At 38.6% G+C, this 24,140-nt stretch overlaps 2 protein-coding genes and 1 long non-coding RNA gene across 32 annotated transcripts in view; 1 reads left to right on the forward strand and 2 right to left on the reverse strand.

Moving 5' to 3' along the window:
• The window catches only part of LOC144020859 (potassium voltage-gated channel subfamily KQT member 5-like), a 169,200-nt gene extending 167,998 nt beyond the window's left edge, over positions 1-1,202 (reverse strand). For both annotated transcript variants that reach the window (XM_077524726.1, XM_077524724.1), the window contains exon 1: positions 564-1,202. In XM_077524726.1, coding sequence (XP_077380852.1) covers positions 564-907 — 344 coding nt within the window. In that variant the 5' untranslated portion in view covers positions 908-1,202. The remainder of the gene's footprint in view (positions 1-563) is intronic.
• Positions 1,203-11,085: 9,883 nt separating this feature from the next.
• Positions 11,086-24,140, reverse strand: part of rims1b (regulating synaptic membrane exocytosis 1b) — a 148,401-nt gene continuing 135,346 nt past the window's right edge. For 27 of the 29 annotated variants that reach the window (XM_077523854.1, XM_077523832.1, XM_077523836.1 and 24 more), the window contains 6 exons: positions 20,312-20,529; positions 19,078-19,222; positions 17,524-17,633; positions 17,202-17,303; positions 14,844-14,983; positions 11,086-14,149 (listed from right to left, as the gene is read on the reverse strand). In XM_077523854.1, coding sequence (XP_077379980.1) covers positions 13,931-14,149; positions 14,844-14,983; positions 17,202-17,303; positions 17,524-17,633; positions 19,078-19,222; positions 20,312-20,529 — 934 coding nt within the window. In that variant the 3' untranslated portion in view covers positions 11,086-13,930. Of the gene's footprint in view, positions 14,150-14,843; positions 14,984-17,201; positions 17,304-17,523; positions 17,634-19,077; positions 19,223-19,547; positions 19,927-20,311; positions 20,530-22,430; positions 23,236-24,140 lie in introns of those variants that run through there. The other 2 variants (XM_077523852.1, XM_077523853.1) reach the window with 2 other exon arrangements.
• LOC144020406 (uncharacterized) lies at positions 11,487-21,177 on the forward strand. The gene is made up of 3 exons (XR_013283869.1): positions 11,487-11,732; positions 13,880-14,028; positions 20,315-21,177. It is a non-coding gene; the product is annotated as an uncharacterized LOC144020406 (long non-coding RNA).

Raw genomic sequence — 24,140 nt, forward strand, 5'->3', positions numbered from 1 at the left:
TTGCACAAAGTTGGACATTAAAACCTTGCTTGAGAGCATTTTAAAATTCAAGCAATAACAGGCAACGATACAGCAACAGAATGAGCTAAGACTGTGTAAAAGCCAACCAACCATTATGCACGTAATCAAGCACCCGTGCAGTCTTTTCCGCTGCACGTTTTTTTTTTTTTTTTGCATAGACCCAGTACTCAATCTCCCACCCACAGACGCGCGCGCGCAATGCTGCCTCAGCCGCCGCATGTGTCAACTTCCTTCCTCTAAAACAGTCACGTTGCATCAGTTTCGTTCATTCGGATCAAATGATAAGTCAACAATTAAGGCACTCGAACAGTGGCGCTTCTTATAGGCCACCTTCATGCATGACAACACTTCACCGCTTCGCTTAAAAACGTTTGCCATTTTTCGAAAGGCTATATTCAGCAGACAGTCCCTGAAACGAACGCAGGGTGAGAATGAAGTTGCAGTCGTTCTGCACGAAAGAGGAGGGCGCGATGGTGCCCATGCATGCAGTGGCAATAGCAACAGCATCAACAGGTGCGCACAAAAGAAGAAGAGAAACTTACACAAAGGCATGGTAGATGAAGGCCCAGGCTCTCGGTCTTTCCAGCACATTGTACAGGTAGTTTTGTAGCCGCCGGTAGCGCACATTCCTGCGGCCGCTTTGCGCGCTGTATATGAGGGGTTTGCCGAGCAAGCTGAGCCGGGCTCCTTGCTTCCCTCGCAGGCTGTCGGAACCGGCGGCGCCGACGGCGTTGGAGGGCGACAGCAAGCCGTCCCCCGCGCTGTTCATCATCCTCCGTCCGGATTCGACATCTTTCATGCCGTAGCCTTCGGCGCGGTGGTGGCCTGGCGAGGTCCTCATCCAGAGCCCGGTGGCGCCTTCATCCCCGCTGTGTTTCCGTGGCATGGCATCACCGGAGCGGACTTCAAAATGCGCGAAGGTGTTGTGGGCGCATGCAGTCGAGACTGCGCGTCCGACGGCGCAGCTGGGCTCTGAGTGCAACAGCTCGTCGACTGTATTGGCGCGAAGCCCGCGTTTGCCGTCACGCTTTGATCGCCCTCTCCTCTCTTTCCTCGAGCTGGTCGAGCTCCAACCTCACTGCAGCAGCGTGCGCCGACACTGATGCGCAACTGTCGAGCCTGACCAAGTGATCAAATAACAACTCACAGTGCGTATGCATTAACTCTAAACAATGGACTTCTGTGCTCACATTGACTGGAAGCTGCGCACATGCATACCAGAATTAACGCGCAGCGCAGCGCAGCAGGTTATTATATCAGCCGAAAAAAAAAGGTTGAAGTTGAAATGCATGTATGTGCTTCCTGACAGGGGAGGTCAAACGTTCTTCTCGTATAATTTTCCCTTCAAAAGCTCCAGATTATACGACGTTTTTCTTTTTTTTCCCTCATACAAAGCCTATCAGGTATCAGAGGTCCTGATGAATTTTCCACTTGCTTGCCTGGCCTGACTCAACATCTGCACAAATCATCATGGATAATGGAACGGATTTGGGTTGAATTCGCGTTCAAACTGCGTTTCACTGAAAATGTCTCATAATCTACTTCATTCTTTCATTACAGATATCGTTTACTAAATGCTTTGTTTGTTTGTTTTTTGTTTGTTTGTTTTTGTTCAACCTACTGTTACCATTACTTTCCAAACCCAACCTTATTTTTCCATGAAGAGTGATTTGATCGTTTCTTTACAATAGGCCTAGTTTTGGCCAATTGGAACTGGAAAAACTAAAATGACATTTACAATGTGTAGTTAGCCTAATTCAGTGCCCTGTGCTGGTGTGCCCGTTGTGGTTAGCTAGCATTAAGTGCATCTTCTTTTGTGTGTAGCCTATATTGTTTTTACCCACGTAAGTGCATATGTCACTTAATTGTAGCTGCACTTCTCTCTTCTGTATTATAGGCTACAGCTAAATGCAAAAATAAAGCATCATAAGGCATGTCTGATTAAGTTCATTCGTGTGCCATTTATTTAAATGTTTACGTCTTTGCAGGTGTCTGGGCAGACTGAAACACATGTTAATTCACGCTTATTGCCCTCATTAAATTAGGCAAAGCCATTGATCATAAACTGGCAATTAAGAAACGAAAAACATCGAATAGGGTCGTCAGGTTTAAAAGTGTAATCCCTATGGCAGAAACCTATGGCTGACATTTAAATGAGCTGTTTCCATGAAATGTGTTCAGCGTTTTAGCCGTTAGTGAAAGTGTTACTTTCATTGGCTTGACTCATGATGAGACGTTTCCATCACCCCCAACGCACTTCCCCTCTCAGAGGCGCACACGCACAGTCATGAACGTTTTACTAGAATTGTTCAAATATCTCAATAGTCAGTGGTAGGGAATTACGTGTGGGAACATCATATGTGAACGATGCGTGTCATTAAAGAGTCATATAGGCTTACTTTCAAACCCACATTTGAGAGATTTCTTACCCTCATTTTAACCTGTGCAGGCTTGAGAACATGTTCTGTGCAGTAAAAACAACCACGTGTGTCCTACATATAACAAAACTGCGCCATCTCTTGGTGGTCGCATCACTCAACAAATAGATCATACAGTACAGTAGCCTATACTGTACTGTAATTGTTGCAAGGGACACTTAATTACTGTAGTGTCGAATTGAAAACTCACTTCATTTCAGTGCCATTTTTTTTTCTTGATAACAATATCAAGGCATTTTTTAATTCTCTCTCTTTCTTTTTTTTTTTTAAACTCTCCTCAATTACATATTGCATTTAGTATGCCTTCCACATAGGCATCCTTAATTAAGTAAGATAGACTTTTGAAACTTTGTCCACAATGGAGGGATACAGAGTACAATATGTTTTGAACAACTTTATTTTATATGAATATGTGTAACATTTGTTCAAGTCTGCTGATTTTGCTGAAAGTACCTTAACTATGGCCTACATTTAAAAAAAAAAAATAGTGTTGTCATATATGACAACACTATTTTTTATTAAAAAGGATTGTCAAAAGGATTGCATTCAGCATTTCATTGAAAGTAATAATATCCATTCAAAACAGGATAAAGGTATTGATTTTATTTAAAAAAAACATTTATTTTGCATTGACAGACGTCAATTTTGATTTCGACGGAACTAAAAATAAACCCAAAGGACCCAAAAGAACGTTTTTGATTTCCTTCTTCATGTCTTCATGCCCTCCGTCATATTTAGTCAAATTGGCTTACGCACATTGAAAACGAGTGTTATTGTACACAGGCTCTGGGTGGCGGAGTGGTCGCTGCCGCTTCCCTCCGGCAGGCCGCGTGGGTTCGCTTCCCCGCCTGGGAGATCACGTTTCTATGTGTGCGTGAATGCACTTTTAAAACAACTGGCATTGTACTGTATCTTTAGCTATTAAAGGCTGTACTATATTGTTGAGTGAGTGTTTAGAATTTGGTAGTTTGAAGTTCAACACTGCTTTCAGAAGGCAGTCTTTGATATGATATTGATTAATTACAGCTTTCGATTGTGTTTGTCTGTTACCAAGTGTGTTTGTCCGGGCTCATTTGCTTGTTAGACTGTTTTGTTGTTGTTGTTATTGTTGTCTGCCATCTTTTGTAAGACTGAACATATTATAAATGGGATATTCTGCCTTCTCCATCATCTTCTTTCTCTTCTTCTCTCTCCATCCTCACCTCATCTCTAGTTCATATGTTGCATATTTTAAGATGTTTTCATATATATATATATATATATATATATATATATATATATATATATATATATGTATTAGGGCTGTCAAAGTTAAAGCGTTAATAGATTAATTAATCACAGAAAAATGTCGCATTAATCACGTATTAACACAGATTAATCGCAGTATTTTTTTGGACCGCACTTGAACCTTGAACGTAACCGCGGATGGTTACATTGAAGGTTGTGCAGGTCAGTGATTAGGTCAATGCACGGCATTTCCTACGCCTTTTGTTCCAAGATGAGCGGGGTGACTCCAGTTGGTGTGCTCGGTGGTAAATTTCGCTTTAAAAAACACCCCGACAGGACTTTAGATAAAACAGAAGTAATTTGCATTTCATTAATTAATTAATAATTCCTGAATTGCACCCAATTGATATGATGCTGTTATGTTTTGAGCAATACACGCATGCATGCAATTGCGTACATGCATTTAATCAATGTTTGCAAACGACATTCAGATAATAAAATGCATTAATGTCAAAATATTACGGTATTTTGTATATTCCGCAAGTAATTTATCTGATTAATCGTGATTAATCAAAATTAAAAAGTGTGATTAATCAGATTAAAAATTTTAATCGTTTGACAGCACTAATATATATGATATATATATATATATATATATATATATATATATATATATATATATATATATATATATATATATATATATATATATATATATATATATATATCGTTTGAGTGTACTCTGTTGGCCAAGTGTCTTTGTAGCTTTGAGATGGGCAATACATTATCTATCTATCTATCTATCTATCTATCTATCTTTTTAAAAATAAATAAATAAATAAATAAATAATTGTATTTTTTCATTTATTTATTTATTTATTTTTTGTCAAGTAAGCAAAGTAAATAACCAGTCGACTTGTGGTAGAGTGTCCACCCTGTGACTGGGAGAATATGGGTTCAATCCCTGTCTTGGTCTGTCTTTAAAACTTTTAAAATGGAACCCGATTGCCTCCCTGCTTGACACTCAGCGTTACAGGTTGGAATTGGAGGGTTAGATCACCAAATGGTCCCTGAGTACCTGCTGCGCTCACTGACAACCAGGGGTTCATTATAAAATGCGGGATGTCAAATTGAATATGTTTTAGTTTTAGTAAACTAAATGAATTAATTTGGTTCAGTACCTAAAATATTAAGAAAATATTTTGGATCAAGGTAAAAAAAAAATAAGGTTGATTCAAGTGAAGAATTATTGTTTACATCAACATGAAATAATCAGGTCATACGAAGTCACTCGATGTAGTTTCTGTGAAGTCAAATATTTTAGATGTGATATATGGACATCTTTTTTTTTTTTTTTTTTTTTTTTAGTTTAAGCGGGGTAAAACTTTAACAGTGTAGTTAAAGCATTAACAAATTAATTTAAATAAAAATCGCATTAATAATGTATTAACATAGTTTAATCACACTATAAATTTATAGTTACGTTAAAGAGAGCACAGGTTGTGTTTGAGCAAGAAACATAACTACATGTATTAAAGTAAATCATTTAATAAATTTTTGTGTATGACATTCAGAATATTTGTTCATATCAAACTACTGTTTTTTCTTTGTTTTTTTTTTTAATTATGCAACTAATTAGAAGAAGAGGAGTATGAGAGTGTGCAGTTGATAAAAAATAATGTTGAAGATGACCTCATAATATTAAATGTCGGCGGAATTAACACATAACAGGTGCTCTTTAAATTTGGCGGACAAAAATGATTAGAAAAGCCTTTTTAATGAAGCGATTAATCGTGATTAATTAAAATTCAAAGATGTGATTAATCTGATTGAAAAATGTAATCATTTGACAGCTCTAAAAAAATACATATATCGCTTGAAGACTGTAATAATAATAATAATAATAATAATAATAATAATAATAATAATAATAATAATAATAATAATAATAACAAATAATAATAATAATCATACATTTTGCTCACTAGTGGTTTTCCTGACCAGGCTGGTGTAATATCTTGAATGTGGCTCTTTCTGAGGACACAGCCAAGTATTTGAATAGGGAACTCATCTTTAGTCATAATTATTATATTGACGAAACAACAATAAAAAGGCCAAATCAGTTTTGAAAAAACAGAACATCTGTTAAAGAATAGTGGAATTTGCTGCAGGCAAACAATATTTTTCACCTGAACTTTTGAAAAACATTCCAACATTACCTTCCCATATTTTCAAGCACCCCTGCGTCGCTTGTCAGGAATAAGCAACTGAGAGAATAGTTGGATGGATGGATTCTCAACCAACATGCTGCACAACTTTTGCCGAGAACTTTTTGGAAAACAGAAGAAAGAATAAAAAAAAAAACATTTATGGAACCTTTGACACTTTGTATCACATTTCAGATACCCTAATAAGAAGATGCATTTAACACAATATTGATCTTTCTTTTAAATCACTGGCAAGGGACAGTCCTCGTTCCTCACAAATCATCAGGGGACCCCAAAAACGGCACTTTTTGTTCAACCATTAACATTGCATCATCAAAGAGAGCAAGCCTTTGTCAACACTTGGCGTTTGTCAAGAATTTGTAAAAGATACAATGAAATAAAATAACACCCGCACGTGTGGACTGACCAGTAGTATAAATTGATGAAAAAATATGAAATTTACCAAATGGTGACATGGGAGGTTTTGGCTCGACACCAACGACATGTAAATTGACGGACCACGTGCCTACGTTTTAGGAAGCAACTTTAGAGGAGGTGTCGATTGCAGAGTGTGACACCGAGAGAGGGGGAAGCAGACAAGGAACAATAATGGCTTCTATCAACAATAAATCACCCTGAATTGTGACAGTTGACAGTTCTGATTGGAAAGAAGCTTTGGTTATACACATGTTTATGTCTGTGAGTCTTGAGACGAGAACACAGGACAGGCACGATGAAACATTGACAGCATTGAGGTTGGAGCATCACTTATTTTAAAACATAATAGGAAAATCGATACAATAATACAGTGAAAAATTTCCCATTAAATGATGTTAATGATATAGTAATCATCATTACACATTGTTTTGCTAAGTCACAAAGTCATTGCAAATTTAAAGCTGCTCAATGCAGTTCTTTGAATTTCACTTCGCTACTGCTACCTGTGGCAGAAAATTGAAACTACACACCCTTTTCTTCATGTATGAACGGATTGCGTGCATGACAGTCACAGCCGCAGACAGGGCGGGAAATTCGAATGCAAATCCACTGTGCAAACTACTTGCAGGAGTACCCAATTGTGAGCAGCTCAGGTGTTAATCTGCTCATTAGAAGATGCTTGGGTCATAAAATGGTCGAATGAAAGGCTACTATAAAGATATTTGGTGGGCACATTTCTGCATGCTTTAAAACTTTGCCAAATGCTTTTTAGCTGTCAAAAGCCACTTTCTCCAGGACAGAACGGCCACTTTGCAAGTTAATAACTGCTAGCAAAAACATCTAAAAAAATAAATAGTGTAGATGAAGAGCGCAATTTGCGTTTCCCACATTTTATGTTACAGCCTTATTCCAAAATAGAATAGCACAATTTTTCCCATCAAAATCCTTAACGCTATACATCCCATAATAGGAATATTCATGCATCCATTTTCCTAACTGCTTATCCTCATGAGGGTCACGGGCATGCTGAATCCTATCCCAGCTGTCAATGGGCAGGAAGTGGGCTACACTCTGAAATGGCCGCCAGCCAATCGCAGATGGTGAGAATATGTTTTTTATTTAGTCTGATTCAAGCTGTTATCCAAAGACTTAAGGCCGTATTCACTAATAATGCGCTGCATCCAGTAATAGCACGAAATATTGCACCACAACTGCATCCGCAGTCTGCGCCCAGTTACCCATCTATTCACTAAGGATATTGCTCTAATCATATACCGGCGCAAACACGCAAACACGCCCACAAAACTGACAGCTTGGAGCAAATTTGCACCTGATTTACCACACATGGCAATGGATTTGCGCCAAGAACATGATTGTTATAGTAACAGTTGTGAGAAAGATGACATTATCAGAAAGCGAGGCTGGACCGAGAAGAGTAAGCGTTTAGAGCGCCATTAAGCTGTACAGAGCAGAGAGGACGACGACGTCATTCATTCATAAAGTACAAATTATTGGTGCGATCATTTATTAAAAATATATCTTCAGAGGTTGATGTATGCATACAGTATGCATCTGGCACGTAAAAATTATCATAAATTGACTGCATTCCATCCTTCAACTCTGCAGTTAGCAGATCAGTTAACGCATTAACTAGCTTGAACTTTGACAGCACTAGTATAATGAACTGTTTTTTTTTCTTTTTTCTTTTTTTTTAAATATAAATTTAACAGTTTTTATTTAATCAATTTACATTATCTATAGGATACAGGACATGAATCTCCCAAGAATTTTGCTGCACTGTATAATGTGATGTCACAAGAGGTCATGCAAGTTCAACTTCCTTTTCACTCAGAAAAAGTGTTGCAGCAGTTGAGGCCAGAAAATAATTCCATCACAGTCTTGCAGTAGAAAGCTGTCATGATTTTATCAACAAATTATACACTAGTAGGAATAACTCTAGATAACGAATCATATTGTAAATACTGTAACTTATGGTACGAATACCTTCAATCAAAATAAAGGGACATAAATGAACAGGAAAACAATTTCAAAAATAAATCCATCACGTGTCTGCTACATAAACGTAAAAGACAAACTGACAAGAAGAAATGACCCGAGGTGTGAAGTTAAAGATATACATTTTTTTTCACCAATCTCTGACATTCTCCCAAATACACACAGGATAAATAATGAAGACATATTTAGCACACATACTATCCCACTGGTCACACATTAGCTCAAATCATTCCATTTTTTGGGAGATGGTTCTGTCTCTTGCAAATGCTGGGTCTGGATTTTGTTACCATGACGACCGGGGCCAGCGCTCGGTCATGCAGCAAAGTGAGCGGATAGTTGCTCAGCGGTGACAATATAGATGCTACAGTATGTCTCATCATTTCCTTTATTTAAACCAGGTAAGAAACTCATTGAGGTTAATAATCTCTTTTCCAAGAGTGACCTGTCTAGTCTAGTGTCTTTTCTAACCCACTTATTAAAGCGCTTTGTGACAGCTGTGGCAAAGCACTATATAAATAAAGATGACTTAACCTAGAGATGTTTGTGGTGTTCTTAGAGACTCCCTTTAAAAGAGGCACATCTGCGCTGCTGTGGGCATGAACACAGCCGATTTCAATTATGTCCATGGAGACATCTCGGTGAAGAGGAGGACGATGTGTAATTGCAGTGATCGATGCGGTGTCACTTCCTCACGTTTGGCCATTGGGGCAACAATGTGAGCGGGTATCCCTATTAAATAGTGAGCTGGTGATAACTGCTGTGGTGACTTAAATATGTCCGTATGTACCAAACCGCTATTGATTCAATTTAGAACATCTCACTCACAGGCACATGGGGTTGACAACTGTCCCGTATTAGCCGAGACGCCCCGTATTTTTGGGCTAAATTGTTATGTCCCGTGCGGGACCTCAAAAGTCCCATAAAATAATTCTCAATTCTTACACGAAATGCAGCAAACGGCATCTTTACCATTTTTGGACCACGGCTGCTCCTGTAGGTTGACATGTGACAAGGAAGTTGCTTGTAGCCAATAAAATGAGTCACTGGGTGTGACGTGAAGTAACTTCCTTTCACGTTTGGCTTAGATTGACAGCTGAAGTTAGCCAATGACGATTGAGATGGGGGTGGGGGCGGTCAGACGCGGGTCCTTTGACATACGAATCTACTTCCGCGGTAGCTAGCCAGAAGGTGCTCGCCCGCCTGCCGAATAACCGCGGACGTCATATTTATGTAGCAAGCTGGGTCTGATGTTGCCTTTTTGAGGATTAAAAAAAATGTGATGCAAAGCGACGTATTGCAATGGGAGCCACCAACACGTCTCGTCCAGGCTGACACATCGCTGGAATTCCTGTGAGTCCTCACGTTATAACGTTCACACGATCACATGTTCAAGTGAGTGGGAAAACTTTTATTTTAATCAGTCAAGCCACACACACAACACATGCATGCACAATTTGTAGAACATCCCACACAGTGATGCTGTTATGTTTGGGGTGTGATTGTGGACCCAAATGCAAGGAAGCAGGGTGACGAGGCAGAGACGTCCAAACGGGATTTTAATTAAAAAAAAGCTTGCGTTGCCACACCTACAGTAAGCTTATTTTCTTCCTCTACGGCGAAAATACCACACTTGTACCAATAAGTATGAAATGTGTGGGAGAAACTCTAAATGCAGATTTCATTAGTAAGAATGTGAATATAAATTTTCTTTCGTAACAAATTTTCCAGCTGCTACTCCAAGATTGGTCTGCATTATCATGTTGTCAGAACCATCAACAATGAAATGAAAGCAAAGCACACAAGAAAAAAACAATCGCAGTGAAATATAAAACTAACTTCTGCAAGTCACCATTCACGATACTGAATTTACTCTGAATGCATTGATGCAAACAATGAAGTTGCTCGGCTCTCATTATCCCATGCAGGGATCCTGGTATAAAACAGTCACTGATTTTCAGTGTCCAGGCTCGGACCTTCCTGGGTGGAGTTTGCATGTTCTCCCCGTGCCCGCGTGGGTCTTCTCCGGGTACTCCGGTCTCCTCCCACATTCCAAAGACATGCATGGCAGGTTAATTGGGCGCTCCGAATTGTCCCTAGGTGTGCGTGAGAGTGTGGATGGTTGTTCGTCTCTGTGTGCCCTGCGATTGGTTGGCAACCAGTCCAGGGTGTCCCCCGCCTACTGCCCAGAGCCAGCTGAGATAGGCGCCAGCAGCCCCCGCGACCCTTGTGAGGAATAAGCGGTCAAGAAAATGGATGGATGGATGGATGGATATATATATATATATATATATATATATATATATATATATATATATATATATATATATATATATATATGCTCAAACCACCATGACACCTTGCCGTGCACCTGTCCCTTATTTTGGGATGAGAAAGTTGGCAACCCTAAAGGCACATCACAATAAAGTATGTCCCCTTTAAAGATAAGTGGGAGGTTCCTGACAATGATCTTATTATTGGCGTTTTAGAGAAGAAACATTTCAATTGACTGCTTGTGTTGTATTGCACACGTTTTAAAATGTATACATTAAGAAAAGTAAATATTTCAATAGCCAATCACAATCATGAGTATTGTGGGGTGCACAAGGAATATATTGAATGCATATTCCACTCCCCACATTGCTTTCTTACTTAATGTGTCATAAATTGCCCAGTTGACTTTGTCTTCATCACAAGAGTGCAGAAAATAATGCATTTAAAGTAGAAATGAAGAGATGACATTTTCTTCCACACATTCTTTTTATTTGTAAATAATAAAAATTAACTTTTTGAAATATAAAACATACACATCATTTGAGCCACATCTGTTATACAAACAAGAAACGTTGCAATCAATGCCTGACTTTTTTCAAATTTTCTTTCAGTGGAACATATACGTTGTAAACAATCAATGTTTTCCTGTTAATACTGTCAACGAGAAAGGGAAAAAAAAAACTTTTAAAAAATGAGACAGGACTTGAGGGAGATTCAAACAATGGGTTTAAACTTCAAATGATCATTGAGACATCTTTTACAGACTTGTTCGTTTCCATGGCTAACCACTTTGCGAACCCAAGTCTATTACCTTGAGTTGTCCCACTGTATGGTCCCCAACAGTGGATTCATAAATCCTCATTAAATGACTTGGCCCCCGGGTGAATGGCTGTTGAATATTTACAGTGTATCATTGGCTCTGCATTTGCTTTTATACTTCATGATGCGTAATATCCTATATGACAACATTGTTATATTTCCATATAAGTGGATCTGATTTGCATTTGCACTGTACATGTTTATTGATACACCAGCTCCTTGGAGGTATACAATGATGTGGAATAACAGCAAGAGTTGTGAGGTCTGCTCAGGACTACAGTACATCCGTTAGAAGGTATGAGGAACAACGTCAACGTAATCTTCCGATTCTGTTCGCGAGACGTTCAGCACCTGACTGAGGGACATGGCATAGACTGCACTCTGATTCCGATGCATTGGTGTGACGGCAATGGCTTCCGTTTCTTGGTTTGATCTCTTTAATATTCAATTACGAGCAAACTGTACAACTGCATGCAACATACAAGCGGCCCTACAGTAAGTGGGGAAAAAAAAACACTTATCTAGTTCAGTATCATTTTTTTCATGTGGCTGATTCCTTCAGGGAAAAAAAACAAAACTGCATGCTGCTCGGAACAGGTCATATGGGCCCCCGCTCCTGACCAGGTGAGAGGGGTCCATAGGCCAAATGGAGAATGAGCATTGATGTGGTTGTCCTGACACATCCGTCTGATTGGTTACTTTCACATGAACAGCGTTGCACAATAAAAAAAAAGTGCGAGTAATTTCTCTTTTCTAACAACTACACAAAAATGAACTGGACCAGCAGGTGTCTCAGTTTTTTCAAAACTACCTTTTCTTTTATTAAAAGTTCAACTTTTAGTTGTTAAAAAAAAAAAAAAAAAAAAAAAAAATCTAGCTCTTGTGCTTGTGTTTAATTTCCAATAATAAAAAAAAAAAGTTCCATAACATTTAAACATGCTTGGGTGAGGGTATTTTGACCGATATCTATCTCTTCCTTTGGTCAAAAAATATTCACTTTTTTCTTTTTTCTTCAGATTTTAGAGCAATGACGTATTTCTGTGATGTTTAATGATAACCAGTGCTGTCAAAGTTAAAGCATTAACTAATTAATTAATCACAAAAAATATCGCATTAATCATTGTATTACCACAGATTAATCGCACTATTAATTTTGACCGCAGATGATCCATTTTAGCTGACAGCAGATGGTTATGTTAAAGTTCGAGTTTGAGCAATAAACATAACTACATGCATTAAAGTAAAGCATTTAATAGATGTTTATATATGCCGTAAGTCATTTTTTCCCATTTTAAATTATGCAAATAATTGATTGATTGATTAGAAAAAGCAGGATGAGCGTGTGTAGTGGATATAAATTTTTGTTGAAATGTCGAAAAAATTAACACATAACAGGTGCGCTTCAAATTTAGTGGGCAAAATATGTTGGGGGAAAAAGCATCAGTGATTAATCATGATTAATCAAATTCTAAGATGTGATTAATCTGATTAAAAAATGTAATCGTTTGACAGTTCTAATGGTAACACAAATGATTATTTGTTGGTCATCGTCCTGGAAGGCCTAATAAACACCTGTACAAGGACAACTTAATTTAATGTCATCTTTAAAAATCTAAGATGTGTCTTAACTACGAGTCCCCCATACCTGCACAAGACTTGCGGACAATAAATAGTTTCATATTCTTTTTTTTTTTTTTTTTTTTTTTTTTTTTAAATCACTTGTGTTTTATCTCTCCATGCACACACCAGACTGACAACATATCATGATCATTTAACACACTATAAAATCATTTTGTGCAAGAGTAACAGAGGAAAACAAAAAAAGAAAATAAAAAGACAATAAAACAAACACACAAAGACGTTATGGCTTTGGAGGAGCCATGGTAAACATTTTGAAAAGAGGACCTTTCGACAGAGAGAAGGACCGGTGATGCGGCTTCAGGATGTAGGCACCAGAAGAAGGCCCTGTGCTTCCAGACTAATTACCCAAGTGGTGGGCAGAGGTGCTGGCAGTCTGATGGGGTTCGAGAGGAGGCCCCTGCAGATAGGGTGCCGGTACACTCACTAGCTGCAGGTGTGGCGGGAGTTTTACCTCTGTCTCCAGTTCATACATTCCAACGCTTACATACAATTCATTGCTTTTCTTGAACAAGCTAAAAGCCACCCTGCTTCATTTGTCACTTCATTTTCTTCATCAGGTCAACTTGAAAGCTACTCCCTGTTGTCTGTAGACAGCCCCCAATCCTCAATCTGGTTTTTACACAAAGAAAAACTGAGACCTCTCAAAATTGTTATGGAACACTGAAAAGTGGCGCTCCCGAGAACAGAGAAAATGAACCACAATAGGAGTGATTGTCAGATCTCAACAAAGCTTTCTTGTGTGTTCTGATTGTTGTTGCTCTACATTTCTGCTTCACTTTTCAATCTCCTTCTTACATACAGTGCATGTCATGAGTTAGTTCCTCGCAGAGTGGTGTCGAGCTGTTTGGTCCACTAGGATCGGACCCCGGGCGGTCCGGAGGAGCTGTCGAGTGACGACTGAGAAGCTCGCCGCGTGAGGGAAGCCAGAGTCGGATCCACCAGAGAAGAAGGTGGGAACAGCTTGTACCAACTGATTACTGTGCTTGATAAGTCCAGCTCCTCCAGGAGGATTTGTGCAACTCCCATGAAGCTTTTATGGTCCATGCGGCCGTAGTCCCCCCATACAATCACCTGGAGGAGGCCATAAAATCATTTCCTAGATCTTCCAGCTAAAACGTATTTCTAACATGGGAATACAGTCAAACCTCGGTTTTCGAACATAATCCGTTCCAGAAGGCTGTTCTAAAAGCGATATATTCGAAATCCGAAACAATTTTTCCCATTCTAATTAATGTAAATAATTTTAATCTGTTCCAAGTCTAAAAAAACTTATTCCGTTTTTTTTATTTATTTTTTTTTTTTTACTATTTTACACCATAAACTACACTGTATACTGTTTACCATAAATAGAAAAAGGTAGAAATAGACACTTTTATTTTAATAGAAGATATCTTATCTAAAATGATGAAAAAAACAAAAAAAACAAAATGCAAACATTTCTTTTTTAAATTCAATAGTTCTCGCGCACTACTTTCCTCGTCTCTTCACCAGCTTTAACACTTGCACTTACTTTCTTTGGACCCATGATTAGGGGCTAATATGCATAACTAAAAAAAAAAAAAGATTTGCATAAATAACAATGAGCAGGTCTGCTCCAAACGAACTTTGAACACGAATGTGCTACGGAGGAAGCAACCTGGGCATTCGAGTTAGCTCGGCTCCCGAGTGAGTCGCGTTCAGGTACAGAAATAGGATTTCAGGGTATAGAATTTCAGGTATAGAAATAAACATGAAGATGAAATACTTTACTGTATTTTCCACTCACCTGTAAGACTTTACCCTGTGGACTTTCCTCGAACAGCAACGCTTGCTGGTACAGCGGGTCAAGTGTTTTCCGTGCAATCTTGGTTTTCTTTTTGGCTACGTATGCTCCATTATTCAGCAGGTAGACCTTGACATAAGGTGCTGAAGGTCGGGATGAAACAAGAGACAAGATTTCATGGAGGTGCAATGTTTCCTCGCTACTTCACGGTTCACTTATTGCAGATTTTTATCCACCCTATTTTCAATAGTATATACTAGGGCTGGGTATTGCCGCCAACCTCACGATACGATACACATCACGATACATGGGGTCACGATACGATACGTATCGCAATACATATGTAATACTTGATCTTCAAGGCAATACGTATTCCGATATATTACATTAATTTTCTTGCATTTTATAATAACAGTCATATGTATACCTAAAGGATATGTTTATTATGCTGGATCACAAAAATATTTTTGTTAGTAGCTCTTCTGGTTTACCACCTAGCAGCATGCCTGGTCTAAATGTGCACGCACTGCAGAGCAAGGAGCAGCTTTCACAGACACACCGGGAAACTTTATTAATAGGCATGAGCCGATATGAGCAAAAATATCAAAGTATTAAAATTACAGCTCTAAAATATGCTTAATTGAAATATTTGGGGAAATAAAAACAGCATTTTTTTCATGTAACACATTCTATTTCGTTTTGAAACAAAATATACGAAAATTGGTACATTAAGACGTGCCATGTTAAGTTTAAAAGTAAATAAATGTTGATATTCTTCCTTGCTTTCATTTTTCTTAGCAAGACACAGTGTGCAATCACTGGTGCGCTATTTTTGTATTAATTGAATGCAATTAACTTCAAAGACGTTGCTGGTTTTTACTTTTTAGGTACAATGTAAGCTGCAAAGGAAAATGTTAACTGCCTATTTAAAGTTAACGAGCAATATCGATTCTGATGCCTGCGTATCGATACGTGTATTGTAATGAGGCCCGCAACGATATATTGCCATATCGATTTTTTGAGCACAGCCCTAGTATATACCACATACATTTCTTTATTTATGCTGCTATTTTTGTCCTTTTTTAATAATTGAGTAAATATAAACAGCTCTTTCTTTTATTCAACACAATCTATTACACTTTTAATGAAAATATAGAATACTTGGTAAATTAAGAAATGTGTATCATAAGTTTAAAAAAACAGTTGACATTTTACTAAGCAAGTCAGTGTCCCATCAGTGGTGAGCTATTTTTAGACTTGTACACAATGCATGACCACCTTGCACACGTGCACAGTACACTTGCAGAACTTAATTGAAAGCAATTAACTTCAACAAAGCTGTAAGTTTACACTCCTCCGCAAGAGTAGCTCATTAAGGTGACAGACAGTAAATAACTTTGTTTTTTTGTTTTGTTTTTTAAACCACTACTTAGCGGAAATTCCCCTTTCGCGGTGGGCGTGGAATGTACCACCTGCGAAAAGTGAGGGAATTCTTGCTACAATAAGACGTTAAAGGATGTTGAAATGTATGGAGGACCAAAACTGCCAAAATTAAAAATAAATAAATGACTAAATAAATGACTAAAAATGAAAATAAAAATATAACTAGAAAATTATATCCAAAAAATAAATATAAATGGAAAAAAAGAGCAAAAAATATGTATAAATAAATGAATACATTTGTATTTCAATTCTTGAATTATATATTTTTTGTATCCATTTTTAGTTTCACTTTTAGTCATTTATTTATCTTTAATTGTGGCAGTTTTGGGCCGTAATGTTGTTCAAATGAGGGGGCGGTCCCAAGTGTGTCTTGGGTTGGACCCCGCCGTTGCAAACTGCCTGTCATTGGCCGAGTGAGCAGCTCGGCGAACGAAGAAGTCTCGCCAGCTTGAAATGGAGAGCTCCAGCAATGGACGACGACCTTGTCCACTGTCTGCTCTCACTTGTTGTCTAGCCACTCAAGGCGCAAGTTGATGTTTTTAGTCATTTATTTATTTATTTATTTAGTCATTTATTTATGTAGAATTTTGGCAGTTTTGGTCCTCCATACAAATGGCATTTCTACCCAAAAAGAAAAAAGAAAAGAAAAAAATAATAATTCACAAGGTACACAAGATCATCTACTGTATCTATTGTACAAATCTATCCCAAAGGTGGAGTACAACATGTTGACGTAAGCCGTCATACCCGGAGAAAACCCATGCAGGTTCTCAGGGAAAGTCTACACGAGTAACTGAGCTATACTTCAAACACCAAACCTCACAACTGTCAGGCAGATGTGCAATGTCAGGCACCAGGCTTTGTCTAAAACGCTAAAAATCCCTTGGGAGGAAGAGAACTGTAGGGTGCAGTCTTTACCTGGGAGGGATTTCGATCCTGGCTTTTGTACAAGACCTCGCGCTCTGATAACTTCCACCTCCAGCTGGCCCTTTTTCTCCATCATACCTATCTGGATGTCACCTGTAAACAAAGGAAGACGCTGGTAAAATAATTACATACGTGCAGGTTTGCTTTGCATTACAGTTAATATGTGCGTCAAAATGTATTAAAAAAAAAAAGTAAAAAAACTTGAGGCAACAAAAACAAGACACAAACAATCTATATCAATGTGAATTACAGTATATGCAGTCAAAACCAAACTCAATTGAACTAAAAGATGTGACCATGTCCACGTTCTCACCTATTGCGGGTGTAGCAAGTGTTTGCCTGCCCACTAACTGAGCTGGACCAAGACCATCCAGAAAGTCGCTGAATTGGCTGCTTGCTCCCAGATTGACCCCAGAGAAGATACTGAGAGAAGCACAAAAAAAAAAAAAAAAACACAGAAAACTCAAATTCATTTGGTCAAGACATGGACAGGTAGGTGCGTTTCTCTAATCGTGTTTCTGCAAACGTCAGCCCCATTAAAACTCATTTTTGCTGCTTTCAACAGAATCGTTTTGATGTTAGTCATTGATTACAGTGAAAGAAATACTTAAAAAAGACATCACAGCTGCAATATTATGTCTAAGGAAACCCTCAAAGCCTAATTCAATTAGTCTGTGTATTGTCCAAGCTACTATTAATTCTTTTCACTCCCTCACATTACATGACCAATGACTTAATTACCGATATGAAACTCTTTGCAAAACGTTCATGAGCAATTGCAATGTACTATTCAGTAGGTTTACGGTCACATATTAGTTACTGTGCCTGTTTTGCTCTAGGCTATACTGTAGTTAGATGTAACAAAGGGACAAAGTATAGTGGGTTAACTCTTGAGCAAGCTGCATATGATTTTTCAGTTTTTCTCTTATTGTTTGTGACTGTTTATCAAGTCTGAATGCAGTTTTACGAAGCAAACTTGCACGTATCTACGTACGTATCTTATGTACTATGGGAGACTGAGCTTTTTGCTCTGTCGCCCCAGAACTTTGGAATGCTCTACCAGTTCACTTAAGATTATCACAATCCGTTGAAGCATTTAAGAAAGGACTCCAAACCCATCTTTTCAGTCAAGCTTTTTTATAATCACAATGACCTACATGCCTTTGTGTCTTATTTTACTGATTTTGTTTTTTTAATTACTTCTCTCCTTGTAGCACTTTGAGATGTGGATGCATGTAAGGTGCACTATAAATTAAATCCTTTATTGTTATTATTATTATTAGGGATGGGCGAGTACCGATACCAGGTATCGGTATCGGGCCGATACCAGCCTTTTTCCAAGTACTCGAGTACTCGTGACGCAGACGAGTACAAGCGACCGATGGCAGAGGGGGAAGACGTTAAGTGAGTCCTCCTTGCCTGTAACTGGCGCTAGCTTGCAGCAGTTTTTCACCAAAACTTCACCGGTTTGGAAATACTTCAAAATTGTGAATCTTAAACTAAAAGAGCATTTTTGTGTTTTATTTTGAGCGTTAAGACTATTGAAGAGTGACTGTGCTGTTTTTTTTTGTCAAAATTAAAGGAACTATATTTGTTTAAAAATATCTTTTAGTGATTTTTTTTTTATCTGTCAAAATGTACTACCGGTATCGGCAGTTGGTATCGGTATCGGTGAGTACTGAGGATGTGAGTATCGGTATCGGTCTGAAAAAAAGTGGTATCGAACATCCCTAATTATTATTATTAGTTTTAATAAAGCAAGAATAATTTATAATGCCTTAAAAAAGTTCCCCTTATTGTATCGTGTGAGAGAGAAAAAAACGTCTTTGATGCGCCAGAGTGATGAAAAGATTAACGTTTTACTAACTTCCCCTCCGAGTTGTAGCTGTTCATGCTGCCATTGTTGGACTCTCTACTGGGCTGCCGGCTCATGTTCCTGGTCAGCTCCACTGCCATGCCCGTCTCAGTGCTCCTCTGGATGGGTGCTCCTTTCTCCTTTTTAGCCTTTGCCTCTGGAAAAAAAAAAAAAAATGATATTGTCATTTAGACCATTATCTTCAAACATGTCACATGTAATGGCCCAGACTCTACTAATGTAAACTTGTGGAAACGTACCACTGCAGCAGACTAGAAAATCAGTTCAATATTTGGTCATGTGTCCGTGTGAGTTTTACGCTCTCCCTCCAGTAGTCAGTAGTAAACAGGACATTTTTGGGTCAAAAAACAAGCTGGTTGAGCACATGCAGCATCTCCTGACTCATTTTATTGCCACAAGTGGTACAAAGACAAAATGTGTTTAAAAAAAAGAGATATTAATTGGAGAAAATCCTTACCTACCTTTACTCTCATCCAGCACATACAGAACTGATTTTATTTCCCTCCGCATTGAGCTACATCTCCTAATATCTCCTATCTCTCCACTGCGCTTCAGTGACAGGAGGCTAGACACACCCCTCCAGGCCTCGTGTGGTCAGATAGCTTTTAATGTCTGATCCAAAGAAATGGAATGTGGTGTTCGACTTTCCTGGTGAGTCTGTAAATGGGAGTCGCATTCAGAGCGGCAAGTCTCATGTGTGACTGGGAGCAGAGCTTTGGGGGACTCTTAGCTCTCCACAATGTTCCCTTAAGTTCCTAAAACACATTATTCTTGTTTTGTTTTTTTGATAATATGCACTGGGACAGCGGGGATGACCCTTTTACAGAACAAAAGGACATTTTCAATTAGTGGTGCTCCAGTACAGTCTACTCCTCAGGACAAAGCATTTTTGTTGCGCAACATTGTTTTGATGCGTACTCCGAAAACATGCACTGAGCACAGATGCTGGTGTCTGACTGTTGATGGAGTCCACTCATTAAAATAGCGTATGATTAAAATGTGGCTGATTCGTTTGGACAGCTGACGACACAACACCCTAAAAACTAACATGCCAATTCTATATTTTGGTTTTATCCCACCACAAAGAATTACTTATAATTTTATTTTTTTGGGTGTCATGTTATCATCAGCATACATTGGATATCATCCATCCGACAGTTATGAAAGACTTATCAGAAGAAGAATGCCATCTTTTGAAGTTGTGAACGTTTGCTTGGAAACTCACCAGGGCCACTTATCTGAGAAGTGCTCCTGCTGCGGCGATTTCCGACGATGGCCACCACCCGTGCACTGAGGCTCGAGCGTCTCTTCTTGGTGCCTCCGCCCACTGTACCTAGCGCGGTGTCTGATTGGCTGCCGTCTGTGCGTTCCTGGGTGTAGATCTCCCCACTAACACTGGAGCTCTTGAGCATGCTGCGTCCCGCCGACGCTCTCATCTGCCGACTGAAGAAAGAAGACACTGAGTGACCTGTATCATGGGATGCTCCAAAGATTGGACATCTGGATTTTACTGTACCTTAACTGCACAAGTTACTTGACTGACATGCCGTAATGACATTAACATTTGAAATTGACGAGATGTGATCGGAATCAGTTGGTGTAGGCTTTTGCTCCCTTTTGACCCTAAACTCAAGTATTGCCAAAAACCAAATAATTGAACCGGTCCATCCCACAAATAGCCAATATTTATGTAAAATTGGCACCCACCAAAATGTATTGGGAAAAAATAAAAACAATTAAAACTCAGAAAAATCTTTAAAAAAAAATACTGATGAACAGTTAATACATGGAAAATGGAGACAAAAAGAAATACGCCTGAAATTATTAAAACACATTGGAAAAGACTTGGGAAAAAAATCCAACTGTATATATGCTGTGAAACGTTGGATTATTAACAACGGCAGCCCAGAACCTCCCTGGAGTGTATGAGATTGTGTCGGCTGTTTTATTTTGTCAATCTGATCAATGACATCATTGATTACAGCTGAATTAGGCATTCAAATGCAAAATATCTGCCTGTCTGGTCCAGGCGATCAGATCCATGTTAAGTCTAATGCTACTGTACATGCCGAATAAAATGTGTCACCTGTTTTTTTGTTTTGTTTTTTTTTGTGCACTGCAACAGTAATGCAACTGTCAGTTTAGATGTGCAAATAAAACAAGAGTTTACCAGCACACAACAGATCTTAAATTTTCAATTGAACAGATTATATGTGACCACCGCTGGCAAAAGCGTCCTCATGTGTCATAAAAAATCTATATTGAGATATTCAATTATTCGAATTTGCACTTAATTCCACTTAAAATGATATATAATACATGGGCATAACTAAAAAAATGGACAAAATTACAGCAATTTTAATGTTGGCAGGTGGAAATATCTAGAGTTTTGAGAAAAATGGGTTTAAAGTTTTGGTCCTTGCATATTTCAAAATGTCCATAGCAACCAGTACCTTAGGAAAAAGTAAAGTTGTGAACAACTAAGATGTTAATCTACTAATTAGAAGATATTTTTGTCATAAATGGTCCAATAGAAAGGCTATTGTAAAAATATTTTGGGGGAAATCCTCCATATTGCAGCTTAATCTGACATTTTCAAGAACTGTTAAAATATCAGTGCATGTAAGGCTGTCCAAGATTTGAACCGTTTAAAAGTTGAGGAAGTTTGACCTCCCAGCAGATGAAATCAGCCTCAACTTTGAAGATCACATTCATTCATCTTCTGAGGCATCAGCCGAAGTTTGGTTATTTTATTGTTGCTCCTTGTGTGTTTTTTGTTTTGTTTTTGTTTTTGTTTTTTTAGTTAAAGGTGCACGATGCAAGATTAGATTCAAATTTGAGTGTTAAAATAACCATATTTTTCACCCGCACATGTTTTAAGAATTGTATAATGGATAGGAGGCACGACTGTGGCACAATGACTGTTGCCCCTATTTTTCTGTAAAAAGAAAAAATGTTGGAGAGTTCGGGCCGGAAATTTTAGCTTTTGCTCTGAGCATGACGTCATGTGCGTGCACGCTATTGTCCCTGTTAGCTCTCGCGATTGTTCACTCAACTTCACGGACTGGACAGCTAATTCAAACTGGACTTGAAGAGACCTGCACTTTGTAACGAAAATACGATAGGGTCTATTTATGATTAGCAGTGCAGAATAACACTACCACACGGTCGCTAACTAATGTCTCTGCACTTAGCAACGCATATTAGCAACGAATTGCTATTCTCAATGTCATCGGATTCACGGGATTGCACTATTTACGTTTGGAAGCTTGTAATTACGTAAACTTTTGGCACTCAAAATGACTTTCATATACAAAGTAACTTGAAGATAATACGTTTCTTACCTCTGTAGACATTATTAAGCCCATGAAAAAGGCGTTGTGCTCCGTTTTTTCACGTTTGTTCGATTAACTTGGAGGTTTGCTCGTGCCCGAAAAGTCGCGCATGCTCCTGGCCGTGTGCACGGCGCTGAGGTCCATTCCATGTTTTGCCAGAGGGGTCGCAAATGTGCAAAAACTCTGAATCTTGCATCGTACCCCTTTTAAGAGGTCATATTACTATGATGGGAAATTTGATTTAAAATTTTGTGTGAATTAAAAAAAAATATATTTGCCAAGAATATTTGCCATTTGATGTGGCCTGTGATAAGTGCTTTATTGATAACTTATCATGGATGTGATGTCTAAAATGCTTTGGTCACGAAGAAAATGAAAATGGTTCAACATTTGAGGAGAAGAAAACAGGGTTGTTTTTAATTTTTGCGTTTAAATAGGTGCCCAAGACGCAGCTCTAGCTAGCAGCTAGGCTAAATACACTCCCTAGTTATGATACTGTCTAATAATTGCTTATTTTCATACATTTCTATGACAATTTCAACTTTTATGCTGCTTGGAAATGAAACTAGAGACCTCAAGGAGGCTATTTGCGGCAAAATCTTAAAATCGACATTTATGTCTAAACGATCTACTGCGATTAGCTGGCAACCGGTCCAGGGTGTACCCCGCCTACTGCCCATAGCCAGCTGAGATAGGCTCCAGCACCGCCCGTGACCCTTGTGAGGAATAAGCGGTCAAGAAAATGGATGGATGGATGACGATCTCGAATTGCCATTAACTCAAAATTAATCATTCTAACATGCGGACACTTTTGCCGGAGCGGGTCACATACTTATTGTGTGTTTAGGTTCATTCGTCTGAAACAAGCATCTACACATGGGCAGAAGCAACCGAGTGCTTGATGCTGCTGCCGACGTGTTTGGATGAGCCACTGCAGATCAACGCCCTCAGATGGACTCAGTGTGCTACAGGAGAGCCTGGACATGCTGCAGCCATCAGCATCAGCATCTACGCTGTGTGGACCCCTGACTGATGTGATCAAACGGGTTACAGGAAGAACTGGAATACTGGCTTGAGGTCTTTCTACTGTACTATTATGCATGGAGGTTAAGGGAAGATGTGCAGCAGAGGGGGCAGATGGAAGGGGATGATCCTGCTGTGGGGGATGGACGGGGTCCCGGTTGTCACAGCACAGGACGCATGCAATGAGGGATCTGAGCTGTGCACTGAACAAACACACAGATACAAAAACAAGACACTGTAACACAAAACATAAACTGCACGGAACTAAATGCTGATCATGCGATTGTATGACTTGTGTCTGATGAAAAGTGACAGATGCTAAACTGTGCCATAGAAGGCAGCAAAGCGTGATGATTGTGTCCAGTTGATTAAAGAAACAAAATTCACATCATACAAATCTCAGGAATTAATTGAATACAGCGTGAAGGTACATAGAAATTACGAAAATTGTATACAAATGCAAAGGTTTGTGACTTATTTGTGTTGCCTTTAACATTAAAACTACTGTACTAGCAGAGAGCTTATCTTTTCTATTTCTGGTCCACATGGTAATTAGAAGAAGCCATAATACTGACTATTACTAGTAGTAGATTAATTGTTGTCATTATTTGTAAAATATACAATGGTGTAATTGATGTGGATCCTATAAATTTAGCCTTAATAAAATGTATTTTCCTGTATTAAGAGAGTAAGTCA

Source organism: Festucalex cinctus, chromosome 6, assembly GCF_051991245.1.
Source record: "Festucalex cinctus isolate MCC-2025b chromosome 6, RoL_Fcin_1.0, whole genome shotgun sequence".
NCBI lineage: Eukaryota > Metazoa > Chordata > Actinopteri > Syngnathiformes > Syngnathidae > Festucalex > Festucalex cinctus.